Consider the following 23,739-nt stretch of genomic DNA (forward strand, 5'->3'; position numbering starts at 1 on the left):
TTGTTTGGAATATGCTTTTATTATTAGTTACCATAAGTACAATCAGATTTTATTTGATTTCCATAAATATTTGTTTTTTATTTCAATTTTTCATTATTAATTCGAATTTATATTCCAAAAAATTTTCAAAGATCCGATTTCAGAATTTCGGGTCAATTTTCTGATTTTAACCCGACCCATTTTCAATTGTACTTCTCTTTTAATAGTATAGAGATAATTAAAAAATTAGAATTTATGCATTGTAAATCATAAGGCAGTTATTTTGAAACACATAAACAAAACGAAAGAAAAAAATATCCTAAAACGACAACTAATTTGAAACGTAAAAAATTAATGCTAAAACGACTTTTTTTTTTTTTGAAATAGAGAGAATATGTGATTTCTACTTACAAAAGTTTAATGTTTGTTGATCACAAGTATATAATACCAAACTATTTTTTTTTTTGAACAACGATACCAAACTACTTATGTTTCATTTTAAGTGATGTTTAAGGTCTTTGCACATAGCTTAAGAAAACATAAAAATAACATTTAGTTTATCTCTTTTACATAAAAAATATTATTAACTACAATTAATTCCACCAATAATAAAAATAATAAAAAATATTATTGGTCAAAAAATATTAATTACATTAAATTTTTAATTGAAATTTGAAAATATCACTTAAAATAATACAAAACAAAATCTCTAAAACATCACTTAAAGCGATAATAGTCGTTATTGTTCAAAATTAATTTACTTTTCCGAGTTAATTTAGTAAAATTGATAATAAAAACTTATGTCCTAAGACTAAAAGGTAGATATTTCAGGAATATTCATCCTTTACAAGCAAAAAAAAACAAACTCTCCATCGTTTGGATGGAAGAGCATTTTTTCGACCAAAAGTCTGGTTGAAATGGGAGCAAGATGGTCCTTAGGTTCAGGATACAATTTATCGGTTTGGCGAGATCCTTGGATTCCAGATGTTAATCCACGCCCAACAAATGGAAGCGGTAAATTATTACATCCAAATCTGATGGTTAACCATTTAATTAATCCGGTTACTAAAGAATGGCATATTCCTATTTTACAAGAATTTATGGATCCGGTGGATATCCAATTAATTCGAGGACGGACTATTAGTCAAGTTCATAAGCCAGATAGGCTTATTTGGCATCATACAAATTCAAGGAGATATACAGTAAAGTCAGGCTATCGGCTTGCCCGAGGGGTGACTGAAACGATTGAATGGGGCCCAAATTGTAAAATTTTACAAGCACAAGCTTGGAAAGTCAAAGCTCCTCCAAAAATAAAACATTTCTTATGGCAAATTGCTTCGGGATCCTTAGCAGTAACTTCAAAATTAGCACATCGTGGGATTCGGTGTGATATTACATGTAAAAGATGTGAGATGGCAGAGGAAACAATTAATCATGCTTTATTTGAGTGCTCACATTCACAAAAAGTCTGGGAATTATCTGAAATACCTATGGCATCAGGTAATTTTCCTCTAATGTCGGAATTCTCTAAGACTATCTTTATTGGAGGCAACCACCTCCTATAGATGGAGGGGAGAAAACTTATTGTTATGCTTGGATTTTGTGGTTTATATGGAAAGATAGGAATAAAAAGGTTTTCAAAGGATTACAATCTGAACCCACAGATATTTTAAATCACGCTTTGAGTGAAAAATTAATGTGGGAAGAAGCTCAATTGGAACCGATGGAAAATAGCAATAGTACGGATATTATGGAAAGCCCAATCCAATCTATAAGATGTCGGATTGATGGATCTTGAAAATCTTCGGACCCAACTATGGGTATAGGATGGTGGTATTTTCAAGGAACTGATCGAACTTTGCTGCTTGGTGCAAAATGCCTTCGGAGATCCCCCTCCCCCCTTCACTCAGAGTTGGAGGCTTTAATTTGGGCTATGAAGAACATCCTTTCAAGAAGGATTGATTGTCAGGCGTTTGAAACAGATTGTTCTGAGTTAGTCTCGATGGTACATTCTCCTGAAGAATGGCCCGCGTTTTCCAATCTGCTAGATGATTTGGATTTGCTCCGTGTCTCCTTTCCCCTCTTCTCGCTTTCTCTTATTTCTCGTTTATGTAATGTTAAGGCGGACTGCTTAGCCCGTTCCTCTAGACTTTTATTTTCTGATGTTACTTTTGTAAACTCTTCTCCTCCTAATAGGGCAACCAATCATGGAGTTGTTTTTTAATGAATGTGTGGTTGACAAAAATAAATAAAATAACTGCAGCTCTCTTTATTTGACACATGTCTTAAGTCTCAAATTCTGTTGTTTTACTTTTGTTTATCTTTTAAAACCAATCCTATTATAATAAATCACAAGTCACTTTCCAAATAACTGTAGCTCTCTCCATTTGATACGTGTCTTTAGTCTCAAATTCTGCTCTTTTATTTATTTTTTATTTTTTAAAACCAATTTACGACAAAAAATAAAATAAAATTAAAAAACTGTTCTTCTTCCCCATATCCTCTCACGATCTCTACAATATCTTTTTTTAAAAAAATTTGACTCAATGTATATACAAAATACTGTTACACAAATTTGTAACTAATTGCTAAAGAAAAAAAAATACAATTTTGCTAACCATTTGAGTAAAAAAATAAATTGCTACACTGATTTGATCGCGCAAAGCGCGGACTATTAAACTAGTATTAAATGTTCAAGTTTAAAAGTACAAAAATTATAACATCCAAAGCATTAGATTCTTCTCTAAACCGACGCCGTATAGGAAAGGTGTGTAGATGTAGAGAAAAGTTAACGGTCAACGGGAAAACGAAGGCGCGTCAAATGCTCAACCATTAAACTACGGTTGTGGACGGCAAACGCTTGTCGTCTCCGAAACGCAACCGCAGAGACCCAAAATATAATTATTCTATCATCTCTTCTTCACCGGCGTAGAATAGCACCCAATTCTTAACTTACGCACCTCTCTTCTCTCATGGCGGTTTCAGTCTCAGCCCCGGTTTTGTCCCTCTGTTACAATCAGAGCGGCGACTTGTCTCGTCGTTTGGGATATAGACTACCGAAGAAGGTGGGATTTAGCTCTAGTCGCCGTTCAGTGAGTTATATCGGTTACGGTACAGAGAAAGTTGGAAGATTTAGGGTTAGGGTTCCGATTTGCAGAGCTGTGCCTCCTCTCTTGTTCAAAGATCTTGATGCTGATGATTTCCGTCATCCTTTGGATAAGCAGGTCGTTATAAATTATACAAATTATCGTAATTGGAAACTTTTAGAACTTCGATGATTACTCCATAAATATCAAACTTTGGTGATGTGATTTGAATTTGTGGTAACTCTTGTGTGTTCTTTGTGTTTGTTGTTTGCAATCATCATTTGATAATCTGGTTGATGGAATTTCAAAGTTTGAATGCAATGTCTTTTGATGCAGAACACTTTGTTACTAAGGGCTATACCGGGGTTGAACGAATTCGGCAAAGCTCTTTTAGGTGAAGTGTTTTCTTGTTACTTGGCACAAATAAAGATTTTAAAACAGATTATGTGATTTATCGACTTTGGGAATGTTGTAGGGTCAATGACGGAACAGATTATGCTTCTTGAGAATATTGGGACTTCTGTTCTTGTTTCCAAGAATCAGGTTAGTGGTTTTGAATCAATGTCTTGTGGACGTTATATATTTGCCTATCTACAGGACTACATGAGATATAATGTTTGTTGTATTTTACTGTCTCAGCTCTCTGATCTTCACGGTTTGTTGGTTGAGGCTGCTGAGATTTTGAACATAGAGGCTCCTGATCTCTATGTGCGACAAAGTCCTGTTCCTAATGCGTATACACTGGCAATAAGCGGTAAGAAGCCGTTTATTGTTGTCCATACCAGCTTGATCGAGCTTCTTACTCGCGCTGAGCTACAGGTTCATACTCTTCTCTACATTACAAGTTCTTTGCTTTTTTATTGAGAAGTGTGTCACATATCAGCTTATTGTACCAAAATCTGACTGTTTTACCTCAAAACTAGGCTGTCTTGGCCCATGAACTAGGCCATCTAAAGTGTGATCATGGCGTGTGGCTCACATTTGCAAACATTCTTACTCTTGGTGCTTATACAGTTCCTGGTAGGTACCACACTCTTCTTCCGTTGCAAATCTCTTGCATCTACTGTTCTGCGTCAGTCTGACAAAATTATAGTGGCTTTATCCCGGAAATCTGTTTATCAACTCACATAAGTTTCAGTTTGCAGCCTGCGTGAAACTTTGTTAACAATGTTACTGTTACTGAATTGAATTCTGTTATTTGTAGCTTTTGGGCAAATGATAGCTCGGACTTTGGAAGAACAATTACTTCGTTGGCTGCGTTCAGCAGAGCTGACTTGTGATCGTGCAGCACTTCTGGTTGCCCAAGATCCAAAGGTAGCAAAAACAATCGAAGAAAACACACAGAATGTTTCAAATTAGATGTAAGTATACACCTAGTTATGTTTCTGTTATGGTTCTTATAATTTTTGTTATGGTGCTTCCAAGAGGTTGTTGTATCCGTCCTGATGAAATTAGCTGGAGGATGTCCATCAATTGCTGATCAGCTAAATGTTGATGCATTTCTAGAACAAGCCCGTTCATATGACAAAGCTTCTTCGAGCCCCTTGGGATGGTACATAAGGTGAGAGACGATTAAAACTATACAAAAAGTGGCGTTGAAAATTTAGATTTTTCTTCCTTAGAGTCACTTCTTGTTTGTTTACATAATTTCCTTTTTTACAGAAATGCTCAGACTAGTCAACTTTCACATCCATTGCCGGTTCTTCGTGCACGTGAGATTGATGAATGGTCCAGGAGTCTTGAGTACAGAAGTCTCCTGAAACGGGCAAATCGAATAAGCACAGTGCAGAAGGTTTAGTGATGTTGTTAAATATTTGAAGCAAACATGTATAGGTACGTTTCATATAAGCACATTTGTATATGAACCTGAATTTTTGCTTTTGTGAGTCGATTTAAGGTTTCTCTTTAATTCTTAGACAGGAACAATACAGAAGGAGCAAAGAAGAATCTAGAGACGGACTCTTAGGTACTGTAAAACTCTTGTATATGTATAGTGGCATTGTTGTATATCTTATAACTGTGATAGATAAACGCAAATGTATGTATATTCTAGAAAACCAAAGGGCCTTAGCTCAAAGATAATATATGATATATTGTTTGTATAACTCACCGATCTCAGTCTTATAGGCTTAAACTACCAAACTGATTGTTCCAATTTTCGTAGATTCCGAGTTCGTTCTGAGAAACAGAAGGCCTTACTTCTTGCAATGCGTCTTTAAAGTCCTGCATAATGACCAAATATATGAAATAATGACAAAGAAGAAGATTTCTTTTAGCTTACTTGTGTATTCACAGAGTTAGCATGACATAAATTTAAATTTACCCAAAACATGATAATACCACAAAAAATCTTCATTTTGATTTTATGTACCTGAAGAGTTACTAGACGCATGTCATCTTTCGTCAGGTTAGTTATATCTATCCCTCGTTTGAGAGCTTCTCTTAATGGACCCATAGTTGCATCTTTCACCAGGTTCTTCATATCTGATCCCGAGTACCCTGCAGTGAAAAGAAATGAAAAGCTAGCTTGGTTGTTGCCGTAAATGTGTATTTGCAATTTTGGGTTGTGTTCTTCGGACTTTAAAGATCGAGACTCCACAGATTTGCCAACAATTTTCTTTTGTTTCTCAAGTTCCTTTACCTTCCGTTAGGTTGCATATGATGTTCATATCATCATCCGACAGTGTAAACAACCCATCTTTCTTTAGGAGATTCTGTATAATCCATGCTCTTGCTTCTTTAATTCGAAAAGGAAATCATGTCAAGACAGTATATTCGACGAACACCAAAGAATGACATGAAAAAGTGTGCTTATCATTCTTTACCAGATGAAGGAAGAGGAATGTAGAGTCTCTTGGTTAGTCGTCTTCTTGCTGCTTCATCGAGCTCTTGGGGTCTATTTGTTGCTCCTAACCAAGAAAAAAAACAATTAGCAGCATGAAGTTACTAAACCCCACAAAACTCAACCCTGACTGTTCCCATTTTTTTACCTATAAGGAGAATTTGCTCGCTGCCACTGTCGAAACCTTCCATTTCAATCAGGAATTGTGTCTTGAGTCTTCTACTCGATTCATGTTCACCATCTGACTTACGCTGTGGCAAAGGGTGAAAGTTCGTTTCTTTTAGCAGAATATTACATTACGGAAACCGAAAATGCTGGAACACGCCAGAATTATCTTTAAGTGAAGCACCCTTTGTAGTACAGTATATTCCATGCCACTTTATTCATTGATAGATTTTGGGGTTTCTTATTTAAAGTATTAAGAGATTACGACAAACCTGAGATAGTAGAGAATCTATTTCATCCACAAATATCACAGCGGGCTGGCGGCAACTCGCAACTCCAAAAAGGGCCCTCACTAGCTTTTCACCTTCGCCAATCTGCATTTACAGTCGTTTGAACGTACAATTTGCAGGTTAACCATAAGCAAATGAAGAAGCATGCAATAAACATCTTGAGCTGGAAGAAGATAGGGGTTTCCCTGCTAGGTCGAAGTTCTGTCATAGTGGAACAAAATCACTGTCCTAAATTTACGAACAGACCTGTAAAAGTGAGCAAAGATATGGAACTAACCCATTTGCTTGTCAATGAACTGGCTGATATATAGAAAAATGTTGCTTTTGCTTCTCCAGCTATAGCTTTTCCAATCATCGTTTTACCAGTTCCCTAGAATGCAATAGATACAGATCTAAGAAACACAGACATGGTGACATTTCATCTTCAATATCAAAATGGACAAGGGTACCTACTGGTGGGCCAAAGAGAAGAAGTCCTTTTCCAGGTGAACGACAACCTTTGAAAATGTCAGGACGCAGCAATGGCCAAATGACCATCTCAGTTACACACTTTTTAGCATGCTCCAGACCAGCTGCACACCAATAACTTATGATGAGAAACTCCAGATGCAACAGGGATAATATACACTGCATTGAAACATACTACTGTACCAATATCATCCCAGCGGACATTGGGGTCTCGATCCATAATCTCGTTGCTGACATGCTCTATAAGACGAGGTTCCAAATTTCTCAACTTCTCGGGAAGCTCACCATCAGGACCACAGAGCATCTCCAAACTAGAACAGGATAATAAGTAAATGGGCACGCATGTTATCTCATATTATAAATTAATCTTTTCAGGCTTCAGACGTAGAAGGCTACTGGATATTTAGAAACTTATGTGAAGTAGCATTCTAGACAAGGACGAGGGCCTAACCATCAGATGAGTGTCAACGCTTAAATGTACAAAGATGGCGTCAGGAATTGCTTATACACAGAATCTGAAATCAAAAGTGTACATGCAACTAAACACTACACCGCAGTAGAGTTGAAACACAAACATGCGATCAGGAATGGTGTAAACTTATGAATTAATTTTCTAGTCCTATTGACATGCATGTACTATTGTTTATTTACTTTTCATAGTGTTTCAATGTGAAATAAGTACAAAAAATGTTTAATATAGAAACTTAGATAGAGAAGGCAGAGACAGGCATAGCCTATCTAGGTGAAAATCAAGAAATAGTGAAGAGAAAAACAGATTAAATAAGCTTATTAATTGTCGAAGGTGAGGATATCAAAAGGGTGCATGTGCTTTCAATTTTGCTAAGCATGTTGAATCAAAAATTTAAGAAGTTACGCAACTAACCATGTTCTGGTTGAGTCATCCAGTGCATCGTCAATCTTTCCACCAATACGAGATGTCAAGTTTCCAACATTATTCCCATTAGATTTAACAGGAGGGACAAAATTACCACGGTATCCACGTCTTAATCCACCCGATCTTGAACCATAGCCCCTACCCAAAGCATTTTTTTCACTCTGTGGAGAAAGACAAGAACTTGGTGACTCGGTTGATCCTCGTCTTTGTCTTACATCCATTTCCTAAAGCAAGAGATATAGTAGTCAACATTAGCAAAGGGTAATAAAGCACAGTTCGAAAGATAAGACTCTGCAAAGTCAAGATGACTCTAAGAGAAGTAATTGTCATGGATAAATCTACCAGTTTTATTTTGGCGGATACAAATCCATTAGGAGCTCCATCTGCCTTTATTTCCCCATCATTTGCGAGACTGCTGGTTTCTGCATGAGTTCGCTTTGTTCCAAAACCAAATCCATGACTTCTCTCGACAATGACACATTCATCAGAGGCACGGTCTTGATTGTTCACAGAAGTTTTTCGCTGATTATCTGGTTTACCAATGCTGTTTCCATACAATGATGTCAGTTTGGCTTGCATCATTGACTTTGGTGCTTTGGGAATCAACTTATCCGTATCCTGTCGTTCTTCCTGAAACAAGAAAACATCTATGTTGGAGAGTAGGTGATCCTTAGATAAAAACATCATTCTAATTCTTATAGAAAGCGTAGTAGGAACAGGAAGCAAGGACAAGCTGCATTGCCAAAAGTCATCACCAATACTAAGATCATTCAAGAAATGAAGCTGTTTACAAGAGCATTACCATCTCCTTAACACCCTTTCCATTAGATTGACTGATATGAAAACTAAAGTGTTTTGACTGCTTAATCTTTTCCACATCAAATTTGCTGCCAAAAATAGGTCCTGGAACTGTATTTGCAAGCTCAAACGCTTTCCTGGATACAACAAGAAGCACAATATAAAAGGGTACTCCAAAAATTTCAAGCGTAGCCAATATTGACGATAACTGAGCTTCAAAAGAACTTTGGATTCCACTCTTCAGTTTCAAGGTTACCCAGATTTCTCCAATTCATGCACAATTCAGATTCCAATACCCAACAATTCAAGCCACACTCATAAGACTCGACTAAGCTCAACAAGTAAAATTCGAACCAATATACTTCGAAATTAAACAGGTTTAGAAGGGAAAAAACTCAGGTACCGATCCGAATCTGAAACGAGTCCTTCCAAAGCTAAATCGACCTTAGAGGCAACTTCTCGGCGAATGGGACAAATGAAATCACGATCGGCGTCAGTGACAGAGCGAGAATCGAGGAAACCTAGAAGTCGAAGCCCAAGGATCTGAGCGGAGGAGAAATCAGATTTCTCCAGAAATTGGTCGGCGCCAAAGAGCAGCGATTGGAGACGCTTCAAGTTCTCGTCTACCTCCTTTCTCCAGCACGACGTCTCCGTTTCTCCTTCCTCCTTCACATTCAGTAGCTCAGGTGGTGGTCTCAGCAACGGAGAAGAAAACGGCGACGAACGCTTTCCCGCCATTATTATCCTCTCTTCTTCTTCTTCTTCTTCCCCAAAATGGCCAAAAACCCAGAAATGAAATTCAAATTCGCGCTCTGTATCTATCTGAAACCACCGACCCACACATGCCTTCACTCTCTCACTAGCTTGACGCATAAAACGTCATGCAGTGTAATAGTGTACATAGAAAACAGCGTGTAGTTTAGTTAGAAATCAGATACTTAATGGGCCGTAGCCAGCCCGTTATGGTCTGTAATTTGGAGTTCTAAAATTTTGTCTTTTAAAAAAGAAAAAACATATTATTGATTTTTTTATGAAAATCTATTTTAAATCACTCATTTTTCGTAAAATTTGGATTAGTTGTTCCAAAATTTAGTTCACATTATCCCTAAATTCTTGTAAAAATTAAAACTTTGTTTTATGTTTTAATAAATAAAATATATCTATTATCTAATTGAAGACTCTTCATATATATTGGATTACGTCTTCTCAATTTGTTTTTGTTATTCTTATTTTTTAATATTTAGCATTTCTTTTTTTGTTCCATCACCACCACTCTCAAGAAGATAAATTTTCTGAATATTTGGATACAAAATTCAAATTTTTAGGTATATATAGTGATTTATTTTGCAAATTTATTGTAAAAAATATGTTTTGTTACAATTATGTAGACTTGCTTTGTTACATCAAATCTTACGGCTCACAGTACAATCTAACAGAAACAACACAATCGCAGATTAGTAGTAGAAGTATTCTGCATCACAAAACTGGAAATACTTGAGAAAATTACCCAGCGAATATAGTGTAAAATGCTTTATCTTCACGAAGAGTTTTGGTTTTAGATAAATATCATATTTTCTGCCTTTCTCCAAAAAAAAAATATTTTTCCTCCTGTGTTCGTGCTTATCAGCTCAGTTTTGAGCTCTATTTTCTAAAATTAAAATCAATAAAGCTTTTGAGGTAGATTTTAGTTGATTTTGAAAAATGTTTCTTTCTTTTTTAGCCTCTCAAAATTTTAAAAACAAATTTCCCTAAAAACTAGAAAAATTAGTATTTGGGAGATTAACCCATTAAACACAAAAACCATCTTATTTGAGTTTTGTTTAATATTTTATTATTGAGTTTGGTGCCATTATGTGTTCTTGTTTGGTGCTATTATCTGTTCAGTTCACACCAGATCAAACATAAGAACCACTTCGAAACTAAAACTTTATAAAACAATTGTGTTCTCCTTTTATATTCACGTGGACATAATAGGGTCTCGCTCGGATTTTAACTCATTAACAGACTTGGTTTGGATCTCACGGTTTAATTGCGAAATCCATCACAGATATGAAGTGAAAAATACAAAAACTCAAATTTAAGGGTTAAACTCGTTATTTTAAAATTTATATATGATTTTAAATCACTAAATTAAATAAAAAATCCATGAACTAATAACTGCCAAGTTTTCAATAATAATAATAATAAAAAGTTTTCGATATATAAACCATTCTAATTAACCGAATTTGAAGCAAGCTCATCCGATTTAGATCAGATTGTTTCGAATTATTCAGATATAAATAACCTTTTTATTTTTAACACAATCTTACAAAAGCTTAAGATAGATATATCACAAAATGAGCAATCACCAGCGTTCACCAAAAAGTGAAGATGCAAACGCTGAATCGGAAGATAACCCACAATAGGTCAATAGCGATTAGAGTTTCAGCGTCTGAGACGCCACAGCGTTTTATTCAGTCTCACACACAAAACCACAAGTTATATAGCACAGTTTTGCTCTTAGAGAAGACCCTTAAGCAATCATTACACAACAGTTTCGGATAAAATGGTTGAGCCTAACGCCACAGCAGCGTTTAGACTCCTCCCAATACAGCTTGTTCTCAGGATCAGCAAACGGACGGCACATGTAAACCGACATTGTCTCCGCCCTAGACGGACCCGCTGATGCTCCAATCACAAGCAGCTTGTCTCCAAGCGACTTAAACGCTACTCCCCATCCTCCATTAGACTTAGCTCTCACGGGAACATCTCCAAGCTTCTTCCAGGCGTTTGCCTTTGCATCATAAACGCGAAGCTCGTTTGCCGAGGTTTCCAACGAGTAAAGATCATCCCCAACCACTGCGATGAGCGGTGGAGATTGGACAGAAGAGAAAGACATGTCTTTGAGAATGTCCGGTATTAGTTCCCAAGTGTCAGTTTCCTCGTCGTAACTTTCTCCGCAAGTTAAGTTTTGACCGTTCTCATCCCGGCCTCCAAGTACGTAAAACCTGCCACGCAAGTAACACCCGGAGCAGAACTTCCGCCGCTTATGCATTCCGCGGAGAAGCGTCCACGTTTGGGTCTTAGAGTCATACTTCTCCACACTGTCCACAACTTCCATGGTCCCGTTTCCTTCAATTTTCAACCCACCAGCTACAAACACAACAGTCCCACAAGTAGCAGAAGCAAACAAGATTCGCGGTGTGATCATTGCAGGACCTTTGAACCATTTGCTCGTCTCCAGCTCATACCGCCACAGCGCAATGCTCTTCTCTTCTTTCCCAGTGACAATCAAATGAGTTCCTGCGCAAAGCGACTCTTTATCTCCATGGAGGAAGCATATGTCAGAAGGAAGTTCCGGAAGCTTCTGAAAATTCTCAAAGCCCTTATCAAACATCGTCCAACGCGTATCACCGCTCGACAGCATAAAGACAGACGGTTCAACTACACCCCGTTCTCGTCTCACCTTGAAAATCTCATCGCTCTTTAGCAAACTCGAAAACCCTTTATTAAGTAACTTTAGTTTCCAATACTCGAAACGCGGCACACGCGCAAGTATCTCAACCTCTAGCTCGTAAACGAGCTGAGGAACATTAAGTAAACAATAATCTGCATCCTGAGATCTCAAACAGGTACTGCTCAGAGTCTGACTGGCCTCCCCTGTTTCTTCCCCATCCCAATCCAAAGTAGGTTCTACGTTTAGATCAGGAATCTCGTAGCCACGAACCCGAAGCTTCTTCGGTCTAGACAGGCTCGAGCTTGCCCGAATTCTACCCGTATGATCTTCTCCTAGCGTCAACATGTCTTTGTAAAATCCCGGCCTAGTACACTTTTGACATTCCCTCTCTGTAAATTTTTTAACCCAAAACTAAATCAGAATTAAACAGTGACAATCCATTCGTTGAAACTACATCAGAATCGAATAAGCATATTCAGATTTCTATTTCAGTTTTTTTTTTTTGGATTGAAACAACAAAGATCCAAAAAAAATTAGATGGAACAGAAAAAAAAAAGATTCAATATTGGCCTAAGTCTAACAAATTTGATTTGTGAGTAATTGAAATCCTTAATATTCTAATCGAATCCATATCAAGAAGATTACTGGTTATGGTTTATGAATAATTTCACTTGCCCAAGGAAATTAGAAAAAAAAAAAAAAAAAAAGAAGACAATTTCTTTAGCTAATTCGAGTTCTAACAAAGTAATTAGACAGATTTGACTAAATTAAAACAGTCAACTAGGGATTAGAAATTGCAAACCCTAAAATCAAAGGGTCAACAAGTGAAAACACATAAAGATGTTTGACTAAATTATTGAGAACAAATAGATACAAAACCCAGCTGATACAAGAGTGGCCAATAAAAACCCTAGAATTTGGTTAAAAGTTAAAGAGAAACTTACAGGGGAAGAGAGGTCAATAGAAACCCTAGAAAATTTTCTTTTGAAGCTTTTTTCTTCTCTCTTATATTTCTTTTGAAGCTTTCTTCTTCTTCTTCTTCTTATTCATCCGTAAATAAGAAATTAAATCAGAAAAGATACAAAAAGAGATGACGAGAGATTAATTAAATATTAAATACCATAAAGAGAATTAGAGAAACTAATCTTTTTTTTAATAAAATAATTAACAGAGCTTTTAACGAATGAGAGAAAGGTATCCATCCACCCTCAGTTACAGGGGAGATTCAAGCTTAATTTAGAATTCTCCAAAAAAAAAAAAAAAACTTTACTTTATATATTGGAATAATAAAGGCATTTGATTTTTTATTATTATTTTTTTTTCAGTGAGAGGTAACGACAAAACCATGTTCGATTCATCTTCAAGAATCGCCGGTAAAAACTCGAAAAGGCAAAAAAAAAGCTAAGATTTATGATTATAAAATGTAATTTATATATATTTTAAGTCGGACTGTGCGTGAGACTATGCGTGGAAGAAAAGGAATTTTCAAATCGAAGAAGAAGAGACAAAATGTTTTTATAAAGTTGCTTCTTGAAATATTAAAATGAAAGAAATGGTGGTCACAATTTTCTAATTTTATAAAGCTTTAATATTATTGTGAAAAGTGAAAACATTTTATATTAGTCAGCATATACTGTAGATTGGAATATTCTACACTGCCCAAAATAATCAAAAAAGATGAAAAATTCTTAGGAAGGTGAACCTCTCTTATTCACCCTAGTTAATTAGCCAATCAAAATACAATAATATGTCATGTAATACTTTTTTTTTAAAAATAAATCAAAATTAAAATCAGAAAACAGAAAAAAAAATTAAGGAAACAAAATATGTATACTTTTAATTAAAAGAAGTTAATTATATGCCGGTTTGAATTTATACAGAAAGATTAGGATTTAGATTTTACAATTAAACAAAATTATATGTCGGTTTGGGTTTACTAATGTGAACTAGGGTTTAGATTTTACAATTAAGCAAAATTATATGTCGGTTTGGGTTTATAAAAAAGTGATTAGAGTTTAGATTTATAATTAAACAAAATTGTATGTTGGTTTGGGTTTACAAATGTGGATTAGGGTTTAGATTTTACAATTAAACGATGTTATATGTCGGTTTGGGTTATAAAAGAGGATTAGGGTTTAGATTTTACAAATAAATGAGATTATATGTCGGTTTGGGTTTATGAACGAGGATTAGAGTTTAATTAAATTTTACAATTAAACAAAGTTTTATGTCAATTTGGGTTTATAAAGAACAATTAGGGTTTAGATTTTACAAATAAACGAGGTTATATGTCGGTTTGAGTTTATAAAGAAGGAGTAGGGTTTAGATTTTACAATTAAACGAAATTATATATCGGTATGGGTTTATAAATAAGAATTAGGGTTTAGATTTTACAATTAAAGGAGATTATGTGTTAGTTTGGGTTTAACTAAATTCATATGTTTATTAATAATTTTATTTTAATACGTTTTATTTGTTTTATTTTTAATTTCTATTTAAATATAAAATGATATGACAATTTTATTGGTTATAACAAACGGGAGCGAACAAAAGTATTGCTCAAAAAAGATTCATTGCTTGTAGTTGTAAATTTGGAATTAGACCCATAGTTTGAGGTAGATAATATATTGTGAGAGTTAATTAAGTAAACAATTGTAAGTTATATATATATATATATATATATATATATATATATATATATATATATATATATATAGAAAACGTTTAATCAAAGATTTATTTCTGTTATACATCAAGTATTATTTTATGTTTTCACTTTTCACTAGATAAGATGTAACTTTTTTTATTTTCATTAACTAAGAAAATTAGGAAAAGTGACGATGGGAAATCTCATCAAAAATTTCAAAATGATATCAACTTACATTAAAACTTCTAAAGTATTTCGCTATGTTATTTATAATTTATAGAAATTTTAATCAAAAAACAAATAAAATAAAATATATGAAATTTAAAGATAGTAAAATTAATATATACTATGAAAATTATATTATTATTAAGGGAGACTCACAAAAATGCCCCTTTTTCAATACTCCTTTTCAAAAATGCCCCCTTTGGATGTCCATTTTTAAAAATACCCCTTTTATGTACAAAATGACTAAATTACCCTTCTTTTAATAAAAGATATCATAAATATATAAGGAAATATAACAAAATTAGGTCCACAAAATACAAAATATTTTTTGGCGGGAAAAGTGATCCCCCAATTTTTCCCGCCAAAACACTTGTAAAAATTTGTAAAACCTTTAAAATACCTTGTAAAATTTTCCCGTAAAATTTTTCCCGCCAAAAAATTTTCCCGCCAAAAAAATTTTTTTGCGGGAAAAGTGATTCCGCAATTTTTTTGGCGTTAAATTTTTGGCGGGAAAATTTTTCCCGCCAAAAATTTACAAGGTATTTTAAAGGTTTTTTACAAGGTATTTATAAGGTTTTACAATGTATTTTAAAAGGTTTTACAACGTATTTACAAGGTATTTATAAGATATTATAAGATTTTACAAGCTATTTTATAAGGTTTTTACAAGTTATAAGGTTTTACAAGTTTTTTATAAGGTTTTACAAGTTATAAATACCTTATAAAACCTTAAAGTACCTTGTAAAACCTTTTAAAATACATTGTAAAACCTTACAAAACACTTGTAAATACCTTGTAAAAAATCTTTAAAATACCTTGTAAATTTTTCCCGCCAAAAATTTTTCCGCCAAAAAAATTTCGCAAAAAAAATTGCGGAATCACTTTTCCCGCAAAAAAAATTTTTTGGCGGGAAATTTTTTTGGCGGGAAAAATTTTTACGGGAAAATTTTACAAGGTTTTTTAAAGGTTTTTACAAGTGTTTTGGCGGGAAAATTGCGGGATCACTTTTCCCGCCAAAAAATATTTTGTATTTTGTGGACCTAATTTTGTTTCAAATAAGGGTAAAATGGTCATTAAAAATTAAAAGAGGGCAAACTTAAAAATAGACTCTCAAAGGGGGCATTTTTGAAAAGGGGTATTGAAAAAGGGGCATTTTTAACAATTTCTCTATTATTAATAATATAATTCAAATTTTAGCAAAAAATAATAATAATAATAATAATACTTCACATTTTTTACTGTAAATTAATTATTTAGATAGTACTAACCCTTGAACTTTGAAATCATTACTAACCCTTAAAACTTTGAAATCATTAACCGCATTGTAAGTTTCACTTTCAACAAAAACAAATGAATGTAGATATCAGCAAAGTGGTATAAGTCTACAAAACAATTGTGAGGTCATATTTTAGGGATAAATTAGTGTGGGATATCTAGATCAAATATTTAAGACAATGGTTTATCTTTGAAGTAACAAGTTCTGAGTTCCTTCAATGGTGGCCTTATCGTGGACACCCCGAATTCAATGCCTCAGCATTGAACACATACATTTCTAGCGGTATATTTTTTTTAATCGAAAACCAACCGAACACTCGCATCATTTACTGATTCTGGAAATACGGATATTAAAGTTCTACGAGTAAAAGAACTAAATTTTAGTGAATATACATAGTTTATATGTATCATCAATTTTTATTATTAAAATATGTTCCTATGTGTTTATAATATTTAGGCTGCTATCAAAGAAATTAATATAGCGATTGGAGCATTCGATAATGGTGGAATAGTTCTTTGTTCCACAGTTGCCGGTCATAACGTTTAGAGTTTAAAAAAAAAACAGAGTCTTTTCTTCAAATGTAAAATTAATTTTCGCATGAAAGAGATTGAATAAAATTGCTACGGATTTCTCAAGAATACTATGAAATTATATTTCTGTATATTTAAACTAATTTTAACCAAATAATGAAATTCTCTAATTTATTTGATACTTTTAGAAAAAATCAAATAATGAAATTTCTAATTTATTTGATACTCCTAGAAATATATAATCAAGTATGTGACAAAACACTTAAGCTTCAATTTATAGCCGATAATTTGCTTAGACAAAAAAAATTGCAAAAAAGAATATTGACCGAAGCAAGCTTAATTATATGCTGTAGCGTGTCACTTGTACAGAAAAAGAACTCACTAACATATTTTCTTTTTTTAACTTCTAACATTAAATAACCTTACTTAATCAATAGATTAATTCATATGTTCATGTGTTGTCTTTCCACTCTTTAAGTGGAAAGGGTTTTGCTTATCTTTAAATGCACCATAATATCGAGAGAAAAAAATTTATACCTTTTTCTATGTTTCCTATTGGTCAATCAAAACCAAAATTGAAGTTTTAAACTATAAAAATTGTAGTTGATGAAAAAGTAGACAAAAATAGTAGACAAAAACGTCGTAGAAGAAATGAAGCATGATATTGGTTGATCATATACGTATTATATACAGACCAGTTATTCAAAACTTTTATGAATAACTAGGTTATGATTATTATTACTCCATCTGATCATATTTAATCTAACTTTTAAGTTTTTTCACATATTACAAGAAAACGAATTAAAATTTGATTATAAATGCATATTATTATTTTAGTTAACAATTTGCTACAACTCTAAACCAATGGGATTCAATTATTTTTCTTGAACTTTACAATTCATCATCATTAACTAATAAAAGTACATAGAATCTTTAACAATCTATCTTCTTGAAACAATTTTTTCCTAAAACTTGGATTAATTAGGAACCAAGGGAGTATTATTTAATTTGGTTAAAAACTAGGTTATGATTATGTATAAAACAATTTAAAAGGAAACTCTTGTAGCTATTGTATTTTGAAAGAATTAATAATGTTGATTCTCATACCATTTTTCACATTTTGAAACTATATTCATTAATTCTTTACAACTCATAATATGCATCAATTTATTACATTTTACATCGTGTTAAAAATACTATTAAAACTATTTTATTGATGATTGAAATATATTTTTGTAGCATTTTATGATTATTTTCCAATAATAATATTCAATTAAACTGTTTTTGTTATTTGATCATTTCATTGTTTTATATTTATATCAGTCGCGCCAATCAAGCATAATATATTGTCTTTCATAATTCTTCGGCTGTCATTTATTTCCAAAAAATATTGTTTACAATTCTTATCATCAAAGCTCTTTAATTATACTAATTTTGGGTTTTAAATATTAAAAACACACACATGATCAAGTATTGCATTCATATTTTTAAAACCATAACATTTTAACAAAAAAAATTGAATCATAAGCGCTAACACATATATAACTCTATTTATTAGATTCCAAATATATGTATATATATATATATATATATATATATTATATGTATTTATATAACTTCATTTTTTCTCAACTATTTTATATTTATATTTTGTGTTTTCTTATAAATTTGTAAACAATGTTATAAAACCAAAACATTTATTTTGTAATGTAATATAAATGAATGAGAAAAGAACAACTAAGATCAATATATATGTCGAGAAGAGTGTGGCGGGATGACAAATTTTTTTTTTTGTCAACCACACATTAGTTAAAAAATAACTTCTTGATTGGTTGCCCAATTAGGAGGAGAAGGGTTTATAAACGGGATGACAACTTTAGATTCCAAAATTTTTTTTTTCCATTTTATTCAAGTCGGATACATATTGTCGCCATGCGTCTTTTTTTTTTCCTTTGACTCTTTTCTTAATGGTATGGGTAAGGTGATGTTACTAGTATTCCCCAATTGAGCGGTTTTCAAGTTCTGTATGCTTTCCATAGTCTATACTATATATTGAGTTGATTTTTTCCATAGAGGACGGTGTTTCTTCCATCTCGAATCCCGTTAGTGTAAGGTAGGTTTTGATATCTGGATTTGTCTATTGCTTTTTTAAAACGTTCAACTGGTCTGTTTCCTGCTAAGCTTGAACTACTAAGTAAGCAAAGAATGGTCATAAGTTAATATTTAGTGTTAGTGTAGTTTAAGGCGTTTACAAGTATAAGCAAAATGGTAAGGTTTAGTGGTAGAATTTTAGCCGTTAATATATTTGAAAGAGTTAGTCCATCTATATGTTTACAGAATTGGATGACTCATACTTACAAATATAAAATGTTTTGTCCATACAAACCTAATTTTTAAGATTAGAAAGATATCAAAGTTTGTGGTCCTATATATCCCAAATCATGAACGATAACCGTAGGACGTATGTACTATGAATTATTTTATATAAACATGATTTTCTGAATCATTATACATACAAAATTTAATATGAAAATTTGGATAATGACAATAAGAAGTCGACATCATCATATAACTAATTCTGAAAGTTAGTCCACTAGAGAAATTAAATGTAAAAAAAGTAGGGTATAACCAACCTCAATGCCACAAGTCGTATTCGGTGCAGGTAGGCAACCAAATGTGTTAATTTAATTCTAAATAACATTTGATGTTGGTATGAAAAGAAAAGAAAATTCACTAATTTGTGATTTGGTGACTCGCTCTCAATATATAGCAATCTTTGTGCTTAACAAATCATCACTACTGATGTAAAAAAAACACACATCATTACTATTGTATATAGTCATATAGAAAATATAAATAACCAAACCTTAGTCACATTTCCAGATTACAAATTTTAGATATTTACAATTTACTAGTATATGATGATAAATTATTCAGTCACGTATAAAACGGAATAAATGATCTACTCTATGTTTTTAGGTTTCATTTTCATTCATTTTGACTGATATAGGCTATATATGAAAATACTGCATTTGAATCTTTTTCATATCTTACATGTTATTATTATAAATAAATTTTAAGACACAATTTCAGATTATCAGAAATTCCTATGAAAAATAAAATAATTTGTCCATATTTAGATCAACTACACGAAAGTCATATAGAAAAGAAAAAAAAAACTTTAAAAATATTAGAGACGGCCCTCAGCTAGTCAAAATACATTTTTATTCAAAAACATATAATTTATTTTTTGATTATATCTAGAGAATAAGAGAACTAATTGAAAATGGTGGCTTGCTGCAATGTTAAACAACTTTTTCAAAAACTATACTTAAAAAGTACATTGATTTACGAATTTCCACATTTATATCATAGATTAGCTAAGAAAAATACTGATAATTTTATAAGACTCATGGGAGATCGACAACTGCTCATATGGGCCAATCTTACGACTTCGTTTGTTGCATCAAATCTAAATTTTTAATCACGTAGATTTATCATATTAATAAACCAAAAGTACCTTTATTTCACCTTAATATATAGTAACATATTTTGAAAGAATGCAATTCCTTTTGATTTAGTAAAGAGGAAGTTCACGTAGACAGTCACCATTATCACCTCCCATAGGAAATATTTTATTCAAGATACAGCAGACATTGATTTTTTTTTTTTTTTAATGCGTCTCAAATTTACGTATTTATGGAATAAATTAATTAAGTAAAATTTTGAAAATGGAGATTTTTGTAGGTAAGTGACGATTACAAATTCTTTACTTTTCAAAATGACAAAAAACCATATGTAGGAACTAGGAACTAGGAAGTAGAAAGACTTTTATCTACAAAAACAAACATCATCTATTGGACAACAAAACCGTCTTCAACTATAATGGGCCTTAGTAAACTATCCAGCCCAAATCGTCACAAGCCCATTTATAACAACCGGGTCTAAATACCCGACCCAGTTTGATATATCCTGACCCGTAATCGATCCACTAACCTAGAAATTGGGGGGAATTGAATCTTATCCACAATTCAATCTCTTCCGATTTCTTCTTCTTCTTCCTCGCAACGCGTTAATGGCGGCTTCGTTCTCACTCACGAGCTTCATCTCCTTCATCTCACCATTCAAATCTCAAACCAAACCTACTCCGCCACCAAATCTCACTCTTCCTTCTCCAACAATCTCCCAAAGGCGAAGAAATGATCTCGCCATCGAATCAATGTCGGTCGACGAGTCTTCTTCTACCGCTTCTTCAATTTCCTCTGAGCTCGCCTCTGTGATTTGTCCCTCGCTTGCTTACTCAAACACGCTCTTCTTCAGTTCTGGATACAACGTGCAAGTGTTTGTTGAAGATAATGAGTCAGAGGAGAGGCTTGTGAATCGGTTTAGAAGAGAAGTGATGAGAACTGGTGTTATACAGGAATGTAAGAGAAGGAGATACTTTGAGAATAAACAAGATGAGAAGAAACGTAGGACTCGTGATGCTGCTAAGCGTAATAAGAAAAGGTTTCAACTTTACTTTGTGAAGATTTATTGCTCAGCTTCTTGAAAACTATCACTGTCTCTTAGGTTTAGAGAGTTGAAATAGCAGAGATGGTCTCTAATTTGAATGTGTTTTGTGTTTGTTCAGTTTTGCTGATTCTGTTGCTAGAATCTGATTTCTAGTGATTGATTCATTTGCTGAAACAGATTGGTTATTGATGATTGAGTTCAATGATAGTTTGTGAGGATCTTGATACTAAGTTATTGAAAACCTATACTGTTTCTTATACCTTGCGAAGATTTGATTCTCAGTTTTGAATCTTACAATGTCTTTTAGCTTTAGAGGATAGAAATATAGAAGAGATGAGTCTCAAATTTGAATGTGGTTTCGTTTTTCTTGGTGGTTTTTGTTTTCAGGCGTCCTCAAGCAAGGTTTACTCAAGAAACAAGGGAAGAAGCAGCAGCAGCAGCAACTAAGAGTAAGAAAAAAGATGAGGAAGAAGACAACTGGGAGATGCCTGGTGGAGATGTACCTTCTTGAAACACGATTTCAGTAAATATAATCTCCGGCCTTTTGTTTAAATTTCGTATTATCCCCTTTTTATTACTTGGTACATTGTAAGTTGGAAATGCGTTTACTGCATATAACTTCGGGTGAGTTCTCTTTGTTAATGTTAAGGCATCTATATTTGTCTTCTAATGTTTCCTAATGATTTGCTGGGGCTTCTCCATGTATGCTATTATCTATCTGATTCAGTGCTATTTTCACAACTTGGGGTGATTGCATTTTCTCATGTTCATGATCTTAAACAACTCTGAAGCTACTTGTTGTTGATATCCCGAAAAGAAACCGCTAGCAAGGAGAGGTAAAACGGTAGTCTCAGTTCTCACAACATGGAATGGTGGTTTGCTATTTTACTCGCAGGAGGTAAAGATCATTCAAAACGTGTTTGATCATCAAGAGCCACGAACGAGGATAACATTAAAGTGATTCAAGAAGTATAAAGTTCTCTCACATATCATAGAAATGTTAATTGAATAGATAACGAAACCTGAAGAATCCTCTTCATCTCACAGAATTGTATAGTTGATTAGAGAGATTCAGATTAATTTCATCAGCTGTAAAAGCCCATATCTGGCGGCTGAGCTGTATTCTTAATGGGCTCAATCGACAATAGCCCATATTCAAGTAAATTTCATGTGAATATCTTAATTATTGTGGTGATTTGCAAATCGCGCCTACATTTTTTAATTCAAATTCCTTTTGACATAATTTTTGAACGATATTATTCCCTAATCATATTTCAGAATTAAAAAATTTTAAAAATACAAGTAGCTATTTTCTTAGACAACAACATAAGATGATATATATTGAGTATAAACTAATTTCTGAAAATAAGGTATAAGGTAATTAAAAGTATCAACTTCAAGTAGCACTGAAAATGAATTCTCACTTGTTTACAATCACAAAGGAATGAAGGATCGTGTAATACATATCAGCGAAAATAAAATTTGTATGTTCATAAATTAATTGGAACAAGTGTAGATGTCTGAGAGGTTAAGGTTTAATTAGGTACATTTGATTGAATGATAATTGGATCTTACAATAGAATACAAGATTCTTCTTGTTTTCAACTTTTTACGACGAATCAAAAACGGAGGAACGTAAAGTAATGAATACGTAATCTTTCACTTCATTAAATCTCTTATTTAAAATTTCAACTTGTAGAAAAAGTAAGTGACTAATAGGAATCTATAGCTAGTGGGTGGAATTAACCAATCACTTGTAATTCAAAACTAAATTTTATAATTCATGCATTATGATGTTTCACTAATTAATCTTTTCATTAGGTAAGAAGCAACCAATTAGATAAGAGTTCACCCGTCAGCAATCTTACATCATTACGATTGTTTAAAATGGAAAACAAGCACAAATGCAACCCATATTTTTATGAAATATTAAACACAAGCTTGAGTTTGTTATCTATTAAGTAACACTTTTATATAATTGAACGTTTAATATTAATCGGAAACTATAACAATCATATATAAGTGCAAATACAAATTTCATACTCATGGAAACATAAACATACATAAAATCGTTTTTGTAGCAAAGGTAAGACAATGATGATACCAAAATAGCAAAAATATATTCTAAATATACTTAATGTTGTTTAATAGATTGACATAACATAAGTTTTCTTTATTTCAAAGCATTTGTAAGATATTATTGATATAATCAAAAAGACACAAAATATTGTTGATGTTGGACCTTTTTGTTTCTTTATGCTAAAAAATGGATTCCGTGTGAAATTTGAAGTGACCGTTGTGGAATCTTTTTATACAACTAGATTAACAAGTTGTCAACTCTTTTCATTGAATTATTGAGTGTTTTTTTAAGTTTTGCATGAATTATATAGTTTAGTGGTCCTGACCTTAATGATATATTGATAATATATAAAGTTTGATTAATTATCTTTAATTTGCGTTTATATGTTTTAATATATCTGAATGAAAATCGTATTCTCTCTATGGAAAATTAGGTTAATTAGCCTTTTATAACAATAATAAAATGTTAAAAAGCGAAAGTTTAAATTAATTTATGTATTCTGATGAAATT

General features: G+C 32.8%; 4 protein-coding genes across 6 annotated transcripts; 2 read left to right on the plus strand and 2 right to left on the minus strand.

The window, feature by feature from the left end:
• The first annotated feature begins 2,731 nt into the window (after positions 1-2,731).
• Positions 2,732-5,174, plus strand: LOC9313087 (protease HtpX). 3 transcript variants are annotated; one of them, XM_021025710.1, is made up of 9 exons: positions 2,734-3,203; positions 3,402-3,459; positions 3,541-3,608; positions 3,705-3,884; positions 3,989-4,085; positions 4,270-4,379; positions 4,493-4,626; positions 4,728-4,898; positions 4,986-5,174. In XM_021025710.1, the coding sequence occupies exons 1-8, from the start codon at positions 2,952-2,954 to the stop codon at positions 4,861-4,863; spliced, it is 1,035 nt and encodes a 344-aa protein (XP_020881369.1). In that variant the 5' UTR covers positions 2,734-2,951; the 3' UTR covers positions 4,864-4,898; positions 4,986-5,174. The 3 variants fall into 3 exon arrangements, with proteins under 3 accessions (XP_020881370.1, XP_020881369.1, XP_002875358.1); XM_002875312.2 differs by having other exon boundaries at positions 2,735-3,203; positions 4,982-5,174; XM_021025711.1 differs by lacking the exons at positions 4,728-4,898; positions 4,986-5,174 and having other exon boundaries at positions 2,732-3,203; positions 4,491-4,606.
• On the minus strand, positions 4,656-9,382 carry LOC9311427 (fidgetin-like protein 1). The gene is given in 15 exon segments (XM_021025709.1): positions 4,656-4,821; positions 5,176-5,288; positions 5,437-5,564; positions 5,707-5,802; positions 5,891-5,974; positions 6,056-6,158; positions 6,345-6,446; positions 6,640-6,732; positions 6,816-6,934; positions 7,014-7,141; positions 7,714-7,949; positions 8,068-8,355; positions 8,528-8,660; positions 8,927-9,342; positions 9,344-9,382. Coding segments are annotated over 14 exon segments (2,052 nt in total). The 5' UTR covers positions 9,368-9,382; the 3' UTR covers positions 4,656-4,821; positions 5,176-5,186.
• Positions 9,383-10,828: 1,446 nt separating this feature from the next.
• On the minus strand, positions 10,829-13,018 carry LOC9313088 (F-box/kelch-repeat protein At3g27150). Its single transcript, XM_021026610.1, has 2 exons — positions 12,904-13,018; positions 10,829-12,348 (listed from the first exon to the last, which is right to left on the minus strand). The coding sequence occupies exon 2, from the start codon at positions 12,302-12,304 to the stop codon at positions 11,036-11,038; it is 1,269 nt and encodes a 422-aa protein (XP_020882269.1). The 5' UTR covers positions 12,305-12,348; positions 12,904-13,018; the 3' UTR covers positions 10,829-11,035.
• A 7,511-nt stretch (positions 13,019-20,529) lies between these two features.
• On the plus strand, positions 20,530-21,875 carry LOC9313089 (30S ribosomal protein S21, chloroplastic). The gene is made up of 2 exons (XM_002875313.2): positions 20,530-21,143; positions 21,537-21,875. Exons 1-2 carry the CDS (start codon positions 20,713-20,715, stop codon positions 21,658-21,660), a joined length of 555 nt encoding a protein of 184 aa, XP_002875359.1. The 5' UTR covers positions 20,530-20,712; the 3' UTR covers positions 21,661-21,875.
• The last annotated feature ends 1,864 nt before the right edge of the window (positions 21,876-23,739 follow it).

This window comes from Arabidopsis lyrata (genome assembly GCF_000004255.2).
Source record: "Arabidopsis lyrata subsp. lyrata unplaced genomic scaffold ARALYscaffold_5, whole genome shotgun sequence".
Classification (NCBI taxonomy): domain Eukaryota; kingdom Viridiplantae; phylum Streptophyta; class Magnoliopsida; order Brassicales; family Brassicaceae; genus Arabidopsis; species Arabidopsis lyrata.

Excerpts from the sequence above, each read along its gene's own strand:
- LOC9313087 (XM_021025710.1), top strand. The coding sequence starts at position 2,952 with ATGGCGGTTTCAGTCTCAGCCCCGGTTTTGTCCCTCTGTTACAATCAG. Across the intron at positions 3,204-3,401 it reads GTCATCCTTTGGATAAGCAG|AACACTTTGTTACTAAGGGC; the intron begins GTCGTTATAAAT and ends CTTTTGATGCAG. Across the intron at positions 4,086-4,269 it reads TGGTGCTTATACAGTTCCTG|CTTTTGGGCAAATGATAGCT; the intron begins GTAGGTACCACA and ends TGTTATTTGTAG.
- LOC9313088 (XM_021026610.1), bottom strand. The coding sequence starts at position 12,304 with ATGTTGACGCTAGGAGAAGATCATACGGGTAGAATTCGGGCAAGCTCG.
- LOC9313089 (XM_002875313.2), top strand. The coding sequence starts at position 20,713 with ATGGCGGCTTCGTTCTCACTCACGAGCTTCATCTCCTTCATCTCACCA. Across the intron at positions 21,144-21,536 it reads GCTAAGCGTAATAAGAAAAG|GCGTCCTCAAGCAAGGTTTA; the intron begins GTTTCAACTTTA and ends TTTTGTTTTCAG.